This window comes from Hyphopichia burtonii (genome assembly GCF_001661395.1).
Source record: "Hyphopichia burtonii NRRL Y-1933 unplaced genomic scaffold HYPBUscaffold_2, whole genome shotgun sequence".
In the NCBI taxonomy this organism is placed as follows: domain Eukaryota; kingdom Fungi; phylum Ascomycota; class Pichiomycetes; order Serinales; family Debaryomycetaceae; genus Hyphopichia; species Hyphopichia burtonii.
Window position 1 is genome coordinate 25,670 of NW_017963729.1, and position 11,999 is coordinate 37,668.

Genomic DNA, 11,999 nt, shown 5'->3' on the forward strand with positions numbered 1-11,999 from the left:
GATCAATATATCTATCTATAAAATCTATTTAAATTTAAAACCGTACGAAGCTAATTCTTCATCATCAATTAAGAGTTTATCAATTACTTTAGCATCGATTAATTCTTGATAATTAGAAGCATTTTTCCCCGTTTGAACTCTATATCTAATGTAAGCTTCTTTTATATTTTTTATTGAAGCTTTTAAAGCAGTTTGTTCTTTATCCCAAATTTTTGGTATCAAACCTTTATGATTTAAGCCTTCAACGCTAGCTAAAATTTGATTATTTAAACGATTACAGTATTCAACATCTTCTGGGAAGGTCAAATCGTGAAATTGTTTCCCACTACCTTTCACTTCAATTCTTTCTAGTTCCAAATCAATCATTTCTTGTTTCGAAGGTAATTTAATTTTATCTGACCAAACTTTTGAAATCCAAATACCTTGACTCTCAGAAGTTCTTGTTGGTAAAACAAATCTTGGAACCCCGACAATGGCTAAGTTAGGATAGTTGTATAATAGAACATGTTCATATATTCCATGTAACTTATGGCCATCAGTTAAAATTGGCGGTTTAGAAGAATCTAATTTCAAAAATGGGAATGATTTAAGGTATCCAGTTGCAAATAAAATATAATCGACGTTTTCTAAAACTGAACCATCTTTGAAAGTAATCAGTTTATTTTCATAATTGAACTTTTCAATATCTGGTAAATCAACAATTAAATCATTTTCACCGGCTGGTAATAAATTTTCTGATCTTTTCAGTTTATAAATAGTTCTATTCAAATGAGTGGTCAATTGAAATGCTAAATCTCCTCCTGAGGCGGAATTACCAACTATAAGTATATTCCCCTTAGCATCTTTGAACTGATTAGGTTTTCTATATGATTTAACATGCATTATTGAATTTGGATATTTCTTAAACCATTGTTCCATACCAATTCGATTTGGAATATAAGGAATATCATAATTACCAATAGCCAAAATAACAGCATCAAAATATTCCGTGGTATCGGCAAATTTCTCCGATGGCACAGATCCACCATCAGTTTCAATTATAACTGGTCTTGAAATAACTTGCCATTTACCAAGATCCAGCTGATATTCAACATGGACAACTTTGGTGTTGAAAGAAACAAGATGACGAATCGATTCCGCATATTCACACATGTACTTCAAAACATCTGACCGATGGGGGAATAATGGTAAATGACTAGGAAATGGGAAATCAGCATAAGTCATTATATCTTTGGGAACATTGGTATCCAAAAAATCATATACCGGTGCCGGCCAAACGTACTCCCCTTGGTTTTTCAAAACTGGCGTGATATCAAAGTTAGCATTTTCACAAGGTATTGGTGTTGTTGAATTATCAGTCTCTTCAGTATAATTCCATAATCCTCCAAACAGACTTCTTTTCTCAAATACCTTAATTTTATCAAAGTAATTTTCATGAAATAAGGCTTTAGCAGCTCCTGCTCCCGATGGTCCTCCTCCTAATACCGCAACCGACTTAACAGAGGTACTATTAAATCTCTTACTTATGGCAAATAATCTCACTACCCTTAGTAATCTCATCTTGAGCATCGTCCCACTACTTGATACCTAAAACCAATAATTCGATGATAATTTATACTCGAGCCTATCACATCATTTTTCCACGGACATAAGTGCACCCGGTTGTGTACCGAGATTTGTCATTTTTCAGTTTTTTTTTTGACATTGATCTTTTGACACTTGACTCGGTTCCTTTTTTTAACAAAGCGTCGATGAACTTTCGAACGTAATTGAGTCATCAACAAACTTTACCATAGTAATTTGCATCATCAACATACCATACTTAGGCACACCAAGTGATTGATACTACCAGACACCATTGAATTGCCTACTTGTCCCCAGGAATTAGCTTGATAGGATGAGATAACAAATTTGTGGCTGCAGAACCGGCTGATTCACGTTAATAAGCTTTTCCTTTGTTTATGGGGCTATTATTGATTCAAGGGACTATTATTGATTCATGGGACTGTTCTTGATTCAAGGGACTGTTCTTGATTCAAGGGACTGTTCTTGATTCAAGGGACAGTTCTTGCTTCCATTGCGTTGGTTCTTTCGATAAACGTCCCTAATCTTTGATCCGATTTCTCAAACCGGCTTCTCTACAAGGTGATGCTACCAGCTGCAACCTCTGATTGTGCTGCTCTCCAAACAATAGCTTCCACCTTATCTGGAGTCATTCCCTATTCGATGTCTATTGTGAAGTTACAATTGTAATGGCGTCAGATGCACGGGTTTTTTAACCGATTGTTAAGCTTATCAGATTGTTTTGATTTCCCTTTGGCAACCGTTTTGTTTAAAGATAGTTTCCTAGTGGTGATTTGGATTTGAAAATCAACAACACATCCTTTAGCCAGACAAGGAGACGGTACCAGAGAGGACCGCATAGCTGCTCTTCGTTCCAGTATATCTTTTGCAACAGGGTACTAGAGATCACTTATGATAAACCCCACACTTTTTGTCAGATCAAATTAGACGCTCGTGTGATTCAACTCGGTTATCTATACTTGATGTCCAGCTTGATACCGGCAGTTTGGAGACTTTGGGAGTCCTTGGGCTCCTCGATTCTGTATTTCTCTTCAAGCAAGTCCAAGTCAAATCAACCTAGAGATTATTCCGGTAATCCATATAAACCTCCGATTCCAGTACCAACTTCCTCTGCTAATGATTACGCTGGGTGTTTCCATCCGGCAAGTTTCAACTGTGCTAACTCAAACCTCAAGTTGCTCTTGCACTTGGCCGATCATACCGTTTATCAAAGAGGCATCAATTCTCTGGAATTGAGTGAATGTAGTCCTTATGCGTTATACGGAACCGTTGTATTGGTTGTTTTGAAACCAATTCATATTTCTTCGATTCAAGTGTGTTTGAAAGGGTTTAAATTCGAGACGGTTTTGGAGTTATCTTCCATTAAAACTGGAGCAAATTCTTACGCTGATGGTCAGAAAAAGATTCATTATAAGAAATTATTGGATGATTGTTCAATTTGGAAATTTAACGATTTAAATTTCCAAATTGGAATTTATACTTTCCCATTCCAATTTTTAATTGATCCTAATCTACCGCCCTCCATCTCTTCCAATTATATCAATATTCATTATAATATTGAAGCTTTAATCAATTATCAAACTTCTTATTCAAGTCAAGTGTCAAAAGTCAAATCAATTATAAACATAGTCCGTTGTCTATCTGATATTTCGAATAATATCTTGAATGATCCTATCCTTGCTTCGGGGAATTGGAGAAATTTAATGATTTATCAATTTCAACTACAAAATAAAATCGCTTTCCAAAATTGTTTATACAACGCCCTGATACTTATTCATAATATTGATGATTCTTTAATTTCTTTTCATGTCCATGCAGTTTCAATTTATCTAATTCAAAGTTGTCAATTTGATAAGGTGGAATACAATGGATTAAGACCAATCTCTAATGTCCCCTCTCATCTTTCAAAGCATTTCGAATATAATAAATTCTTATTGTTGAAGAAATTAGTGTCTATGAAAGATTTTGAAATTTTACCAAATGGCTCTTTCCAATATATTTGTAATTTCAAAATCCCCTCTTGTCAAACTCCTTTTGATGAATCTTTTAAAAATTTTAAAAAATGTATTTATCCAACCATTAATAATTCAAATAATGACGGGTTTACCACTTTTCATAACTTGAAAATTTGCTTGGAAGTTAGTGAATCTAAACAGCCAAGGCATCTACCTAAAAAGAGAACCTGGAGTGATTCTTCTGGCAAATCTTCTGATTTAGATGATATTTCTCCTTCTCAATCAACTTCCTTCCCCCAGTCAACTATTATCCCAGGTTATTCAACTTATCATCAAAGGAAAAATTCAGGCTCAAAATTTAAAAAAACTGAATTATCCTTCACTGTTCCCATCTTCTTACTAACTTCCCAATCTTGTCAGTCTTCTAAGAATCCGCCGCTTTACTCTCATATCTCTTCAGATGATTCATTTACCAAAATCCATGATGATTTGAATTCTTTAATCCCAAAAAATCAATTCAAATCTAAATATAATAATGGTATAATACCTCCAAATTACTCGAATCAACCTTGATTACATGATAGTTCTCATGTCTTATTTATTTGTTTATTTCAATTTTATAGAAGTTATTTATGCTACTTTTAATAATACATCATGTTCATTTCTTTCACATTCTAATTTACATAGTTGTTTAATCCAGATCATCACTATCTCCTTCATAATCAGGTAATAGATCGTCCAACATTTCTGGCTTCTTATTTGTATCATTAGAAGAACCATTAGATGAACTTTCGACTTTTTGTTTCTTAGTCGGCGGTTGTGACTCTTTTTCTAATTTAGGTGCTTCTTGCTCCGGCTTTGGTGGTAAATTATTCATTGGTGGATTATGATGATGAGAATGGGATGTTATAGATGATGATGATGGTTTTTGTTTCTTTTCTTGATATCTTTTCTTCCATAAATGATTGATTTCAGGACATGATTTAATGATTTCCTCTTCACTAACTCCATCTTGAATACTCTGTAAAATTTTTTGCACGACAGTAAAATGATTACCATTAGCTTTGTCATCTCTAAATCTAAGCATCTCCCAATAAGGTGGTTTATCAACTTTTTTCCTACATTCAACTATTCTACCCTGTAATGGCTCTTGTAATTCTTTTAATTGTTCCCATTCATCTTTTTCAAGATATAATTCTGCAAATTCATCATGCTCTTTACCCCCTTTCCATACTTTTAATTTGATTATATCAGGCCTGGAGTCATAGTCAGTATATGAAGAATCAGGATCCCGTTTATCTAGATCAGGGTCAACAAAAGTATTGAAGACAATTTCAAGCTTAAAATCAATGGTATTTTCATGAGCAGGCTTCCACTTAAAAAGAGTAGAATCAGTACCGAAAACATATGGAGTCTCTGCACAAGTGAAAATCAAACCATCAGACTCATGAAATAACTGGTCTTTTTTAGATAAAACATCATCTGCATGATAAGACACCGTCATTAGTTTAAAGCTTACTTTAAAAGGAAAATCTGGTGAATTGACAATTTCAGGATTCTTTTTTTTGAAACTATCAAAAGGCTTCATTACATGTTCAGTTATATAACCTAGTCTGGTGGGTAATGGTCTATTTGTAATATCCTTACCATTTATACTCAATGAATCAAAAATCCAATACCTCAAAAAGGGTTCAGGTACATTTTTCGTCTCTAAAACCAATTCTCCATCCAATAAAGTTCCGTGATGGTATGTTTTACCCTTTTCTTCGTTAGACAATAGTGGGAAATGTATATTAGGAACATAATAATAATCATTCTCTCTTGTTATTAAGAATACACCTTCTCCACGTTCTGGGTCATTTATTATGAATAATAAACATCTTAAACCATCCGACTTTTCACAAACATAATAGTCTCGATTCTTCAAAACCTCCAAGTGATTCCTTTCAAAAGACACTGGTTGTGATCCGGGGAATGATGGGCTTTTCCTACTCAATAGGTCTGCAACCATTAGTTTTAAATACTCCAGTTCTTTTCCAACTAATTTGGTACCCGGTATCACAGGCATATCACGATTTGACAACTGCAACATTATTTATAAGCATTGACTAGACAAAAATAGTTCAATTGTGATTAATTTGGTTCACAAAATGGTAGCTTAAGTATATTTTAACTAAGTCAAGGTCGTATATAAAAGAGCTTTGGCACTTTTTTTTTCACTGTTGGTATTTTTTTTTCGTTCAAATATCGCGACATTTATACTTCGAATGTCGAAGGCCGGATGCACGACATTTTTGACTGCAAAAGCCATTTACAATTGATAGATGATAGAAATAAATACGTAATTCGTTAGATGCTCTTTATACAAACTATTAGCTTAGTATATCCCCAATAGAGATACGTGATCTATGGGGTTGAGGCTCGGGGTCTTTTCTGACAGGTTTTTGTTCCAATAAGCTCGATTTGAAGATGTCAGATACATGATCGTTTTCACCTTGTAAGTGATAATTTTCAGCACTAAGAGGTTCATGGAGTATTTCCTGTAACTTTTGGGCCTCTGATTCAAAGGCATTCTCATCATCATCATCGTCATTCTCCTGTTTATGATGACAAGTTCGGCATCGGAGCGAAACTCTGTTGGAGGTGTCTGTCAGATCTTCTTGAATTGGCCACCACATCGGCGATGCAGTAGCATGACAGTCCACACAAGTCTTCTTCTCGGACTCCCTAGATTGGGCATGATCCAATAATGATATACCTTGTTTGGTAAGATTTTTGAGCTTTTCTTGCTCTGAAAAGGATCTGATCATACTGATGTAATTATGGGCCTTGAATTGAGGACCAGTTAATTTATTATTATTAGGATTATTTAAGCCCTTCACAATATCTTCTATAAAGAGTTGTATCAATGGCTTTGTACCCTCTTTAGCGGAGCCAGTAATCCTTTTAGCTGCCTTCCTCATATGGTGTACGCCAGATGATACTGCATCATGCTTGGGACACAGAAGTACTGGTTTCAATCTTCCGGTTTCCATTCCAATACTCACACTCAAGTTGTCCTTTCCAGAACCTGCTTGAGGAATCAATCTAAAGCCTAACTTGTAATTTGGAGTATCTTGAGCACAAGTAACGTGATATTTTTCACTATTACCGGTTGAACTTTCACAAATATCACAAGAAATTAATGAGCCATTAGATGATTTGCAAATTCCACATCGGCACGTATAATTTTTCAAATAAATTTCGGAGACGCTTTCAATTCCCATTGAATTATGAGTATTCTCGATAATTGTTTTTTGATCCGTAATTTCTTCTTTGGTAAGCTTTCTCGTGGAAGATTGAGGATTCGAAATTCCTTTGAAAACCACCTGTTGGTGACTGAAAAGAGCGCATATAAAATGACACCATTTTCCAGAATCATGAATAGGGCGCAAGTAATCGGGCTTGACTAATGGAGATCCGAAGAAGGACAACTCATGATTCATATCATTGGCAAGACATAGGGAACAGTTATACGATGTGCTATGATGCGGGTTCAAATCATTCACGCAAGCATGGCACAACCATTCTTTAAGAGGAAGTTTGGCATTATTAGGGACACTAATACCAACACAAGATGCATGTACATTCACACCACAGTTAGAACAAATCAACATCTCTTGAATAGAGCTTTCCAAAGTATCATAATCAAGACAGACACTGCAATTTCTCTCATCTGGGCTGAACGGATTTCTAATTTTGGCTTGTGAAGGGCATTGGTATGGCTGAACTTGAGAATTGATATCAGTAAGAACTTTTGCTCTGTAATTAGATATTATTTCCTTTAAAGTGTCTTTATTCATAGTAGGAATGGACTTCTTGTCAATCTTATGCAAACTTGAAGGCAAATTCAAAACGTAGTCCTGGTTAAGCATTATATTTATCAAAGATGGTGAAGAATTCTGTGTTTTCTTTTGCTTTTTAGAGCTGGTAGACACATTAGAAGCCACTTTATCCTTTCTTTTGGTGTCCATTTTCTTAACATCTTTACCATCACCTGGGTTTTTCTCAGCTCTCTTTCGTTTCTTGGTCTCTTCACCTTTTCCTGAATCAGACTCCTTCTTGACAGTAACTGCACTTTTTGGTTCTTGTTTCGTTTTCGTTGTTTCCTTTTTGATTTTAGGCTTAGAGGAGATTGGTGATTCTACTTTCGATTTAATTGAGTCTTTTGCAATCGGAGTACTTGATTTCTTTTTCCTTGCCGCAGCTGATTCATCTTTCTTCACAGAAACACTCAGCTTTTTAGAATCTACTGGTTTCTGTTTCTTGGTGTCACTCTTGGTAGAATTTAAGGACGCCTTTCGTTTAATTGAGCCGGATATACTAGTGGTTATTTCTGGTAATTCATACGAAAGGCCCTGCCCCTCTTCTTCAGACTTTTGTAAGATCAATTCAGCATCATTTACTAGTTCAGCTTCTATTTTCTTTTTCCAACCACCTACACTTTTCGTATTCTTTTTCTGAACTTCGTTTGGATCTTCCCAAACGACTGCATATCGTCTCCATAACTTAGCGCATCTAAAACATAAACCAAAGACGTCATTATTTGCAAAAGATTCGTTTTCCTCTTTATCCTTACTTTTCTTCAATTTGGTATTAGTATCGTACCCAGTTATTTTGAACCACTGAGTTGATTGGTTTGTATGACAATGCTTGCAGCAAAATATTTTCTTGGACTCGTACACTTTTTCAGTTTCATATGATGAATCATCATTTGGATCAGCGAGAGAATCAATGTTTGAAGCTTTGGTATCCTTTTTGGGGTCCATCTTAGATTCTTCTTTGATTTGATTTTGTAATTTTTTATGCATTCTGCCTTCATAGTTTCCCCAAATCAATCTCCCGTTTTTAGTCTTTTTCCAAAGATAATAAAAACGGACAATCATAGAACATGGTTGAGATTTAACATACTTAAAAGTTGGATACAATTCACTACCATTCTTCTTGACTCCTGCCTCAAATTTTTTCACTTCTTCTTTAGTGAATGTGGGTTCTTTCAAAATTTCTCTAGTGAGTTTTAATGATTGCGATAATGCTTTCTCTATATTACCATTGTTGTCCATGTAATACTTCAAAATAGCGTCAACAAAGTTCGGCGATGTAGGCAAAATATCAAGTTTTTCAGCAATTGGAGAGCATTGGTTGATGTATGAATCCAATTTCTTGAAATCGTCTTCCTCATCTTCTTTAGATGGTGCCCACAATAGCTTGGCAGTAATACCTTCACCATCATCAACTCCCCTTTCTATATAACCTTTAGGTCTCGGTTGCAACCATTGAGGAAATTCTTTTGGTGGAATGTCTTCATATTCTTTGGGAATATGAAGTTTAACAATCTCTTCTTCTTCTTCATTTTTCTTTTTTTTAGACATTTTCTTTTTGGGACCTGGGCCATTAGAAGGCTTGTCCACATCATAATAAACAATTGGATGATCATAAAATTCAGGAATATTAGTTGCTTGATGCTTAGCACCTAAACGGGTGGAGGCTCTTGGGTAAGGGGATCTATCTTCAAGATCTACACCATCTTCAAGTCTTGCATGCATACCCAAATATCTCATATTCCATTCTTCCTTCAATCTTCTTTCTTCTAAAGACAAATTCGAGTCTTTTTCTAGGAAATCTATAGCCACAGTCTCATATTTGGGCAAAACTGTTTCGACACTTTCATCATCATTACCTGATTCGTTATTTGGAGTTTTATTTTGATTTTGATCATCAATATTGCTTTCCTGGGAAGACTCAATTGGTAAACCTTCAGAATTCAAAGCACTTAACTCAACAGACAATTCACGTTCATTAGAAGATTTATTATCGTGGGACAACATGAGCATCCTTTTACTCTGATATTCGATTTCATGCTTCTTATTACAAGGTGCACATGACCAACTAAAACCTCTGCTAGGCTTTTTTAATAAAGGAGGATCAAGACATAACATATGATAAAACTTATGACAGGATGCACACGTAACCGATTCTTGAGAGGCACACCATTGACCACATTTTTCACAATTACACGGCGAAGTAGCCGCTAGACTATTGATAAAGGATTTAGTACGAGGACCTTCCATGAATATAAATTCGAATCTTTTATGCAAAGCAATCAAGAAGTTTTTACTGTTGTTGACTTCATTTTCAACATATTCCAATAAACTTGCAGTTGGGAGTATATCATAGAACTTGATCATGTACCTATCAAATAGTTTATTGAAATAAAAACAGTTAGGTTGCTGACAATAAATTTCCAATGCGGATGTGCTAGAAGAAGGGGGTGTCGAGTTTTTCTTTGGTGCTCTTGATGAGGTAGTTGGTTGATTATTTGCAGCAGCGAATTCATCTTCAATGTCCTGTTTATGTTTTACTGATACCAAACCACGGAAACTTGACATGGGACAAGTGTCTGTGTGCATTGAAGCATATAAAAGTCTCGAATCAGAAGTACTTTTAGAAATATCTCTTGGTCTATAAAACCATTGAATCTGAAATTGATACTTTGAAGCATCATCTATTCCTTCATTCAAGTCATCAGTTGGGTAAGAAGGGCTTTTACTCGGGTGTTGATTATTTTTCAGTTTGAAGCCCATTATTCTTCCTATATAATAAGGTTCCCCTGGTGGCTCACTAATCATATATATATAGTCACCTTTATTTAAAGTAAATAGCTCTTTTGATTTTCTCCTCTTGGATGTAGTAGAAGATGTATTTGATAGAGTTGAAATAGCTTCTTGATTAGGACATACTAATGTTTGAAACTTCAAGTCGATGTAAGCATCCTCTAAATTTAGTTTATGAGAGAAATAATCTTGGATAGAAGGAGATGGTTGCCAATTGTAAGGAATAGCAGGTTTGATCGAAGATTTTGAGGAAATATCAGAGGTTTTCTTCAGCGAAGCAGAGGGTTGTTTTCTTTTATCAACGGGTTTGCTGGAACTATCGTCACTCGATATACTATTAGATTTCCTCGATTGAGCGGAACGTGTTGGACGTTCCTCAAAGATGGACCCATCAAAGGAGTCATTATAAGATTTGTTTATGGTAGCTTTACGCTTAGGTCTGGCTTGAGACATGCGAGACTGTGTTGATGGTTTTGGTATTTGATATATAAAAGAATTGTTGTAATTGGCCCCAACCGAGTTTTCCTTATACGTTTAATTTTTTTTTTTTTTAAGCAAAGATGTGAATAACTTTTGCGAAAAGACAAGCAACTAATAACCACAAGAGGTTTCTAAGACAGTATAATCGGCCGATAACAGATCCCTGGTAAGGAGAAGGAGCAATTAAGAAGTAAATGTGATTGAAAAATTGAAAGAAAAAAATGAATTTTTTGTTTTGTCTCTTTTACAAAAAATTTTTTTTTTCTTTTAAGAGAAGAAACCCGTTTCATATGTTCATATCATTATTCTACGTTATTGGTTATAAGACGGGAAAGGGTTGGGAGATATAGGCTACAGGTAAGGGATGGAGGAATATTTTTTCTTTATTTTCTATTGTACAAAGGGACATAATACATTAAAAGGATGAAGAAATATCAAATATAACCATTTTTTAGGGCCGATTCGATTCTTTCGATTTCGTCGATACTGTCAGCGGACTCTAAATCGTGTAGGAGTTTAATTCTATCATCCTCGGTCAATTTCTTAACGGTACTATCCAATTGTCTTTCTTCTTTTGAGGTAATGAGCAGGTTATTGGATGCAATTCCCAATAGCGACTTGGCCAAGCTAGTTGGATGGGTAAAGGAGTCTCCGAATAAGTCAGCAACTTGTTTTCTTTCTCGGAGCTTGACTTTAGCAAAATCTAAAACTTTTAGCGATGGTAATAACCAAATAACAAACAATCGATAATGCTCATGACTGGTGATTGGATTATTGAGCAATGCTAGATTATCGAGGCTTTTCAAGTTTTGCAAATGCTTAATGTCAGCAAAAGATTGCACATTATTATTAATGAGCGAAATGGATGACAAGTTGACCAAATCATTCGAACCAAACGAATTGATCACCGTTATATTATTATTGGCTAGTAGCAACGTTCCAAGTTTTTTGAAAGATGGCGGGATATTACCCAATTCAATCAAGTCATTATTAGTAAAGTCAATTACTTCAAACTTATCATTAGTTATCCCTAGATTCTCTAAATACGGTATTTTCAAATTACGTAACTGTATGGTAAGCTGTCCTTCGGGATTGATTATAGTTGGTGCATCCTGGATAACCTGAGCCGTGAGTCTCATCTTTGTCTTGTCGGTTGAATAGCACTTAGAGCTACCTTCAGTCGTAAACAATCACTATTATTCTCTGTCCAAACACTGAAGACTCAACTACTAAGCTGTTCATCGAGAGATGCCTTTAATTTTTTGTCAATACCAGTCAATAAATACACCCGTACCCCCCTTTTTTTCAACCATCAATACCGGGTTGA

General features: G+C 35.2%; 5 protein-coding genes across 5 annotated transcripts; 1 reads left to right on the forward strand and 4 right to left on the reverse strand.

The window, feature by feature from the left end:
• Window positions 1–24: 24 nt before the first annotated feature.
• On the reverse strand, window positions 25–2,057 carry HYPBUDRAFT_237968 (flavin-containing monooxygenase; the record flags this gene model as incomplete). The annotated part of the gene is made up of 1 exon (XM_020223214.1): window positions 25–2,057. The coding sequence occupies exon 1, from the start codon at window positions 1,567–1,569 to the stop codon at window positions 25–27; it is 1,545 nt and encodes a 514-aa protein (XP_020077382.1). The 5' UTR covers window positions 1,570–2,057.
• On the forward strand, window positions 2,058–4,112 carry HYPBUDRAFT_237971 (uncharacterized protein; the record flags this gene model as incomplete). Its single annotated transcript, XM_020223215.1, has 1 exon — window positions 2,058–4,112. The coding sequence occupies exon 1, from the start codon at window positions 2,547–2,549 to the stop codon at window positions 4,110–4,112; it is 1,566 nt and encodes a 521-aa protein (XP_020077383.1). The 5' UTR covers window positions 2,058–2,546.
• A 118-nt stretch (window positions 4,113–4,230) lies between these two features.
• CGT1 (mRNA guanylyltransferase) lies at window positions 4,231–5,631 on the reverse strand (the record flags this gene model as incomplete). Its single annotated transcript, XM_020220007.1, has 1 exon — window positions 4,231–5,631. One exon carries the CDS (start codon window positions 5,629–5,631, stop codon window positions 4,231–4,233), a length of 1,401 nt encoding a protein of 466 aa, XP_020077384.1.
• A 247-nt stretch (window positions 5,632–5,878) lies between these two features.
• Window positions 5,879–10,255, reverse strand: HYPBUDRAFT_151841 (DNA-binding E3 ubiquitin-protein ligase; the record flags this gene model as incomplete). The annotated part of the gene is made up of 1 exon (XM_020220712.1): window positions 5,879–10,255. A coding segment is annotated over exon 1 (4,246 nt), but the record flags the coding sequence as incomplete, so codon positions are not given.
• Window positions 10,256–11,106: 851 nt separating this feature from the next.
• On the reverse strand, window positions 11,107–11,949 carry LEA1 (U2 snRNP complex subunit; the record flags this gene model as incomplete). The annotated part of the gene is made up of 1 exon (XM_020222689.1): window positions 11,107–11,949. Exon 1 carries the CDS (start codon window positions 11,809–11,811, stop codon window positions 11,107–11,109), a length of 705 nt encoding a protein of 234 aa, XP_020077386.1. The 5' UTR covers window positions 11,812–11,949.
• Between the last annotated feature and the right edge of the window lie 50 nt (window positions 11,950–11,999).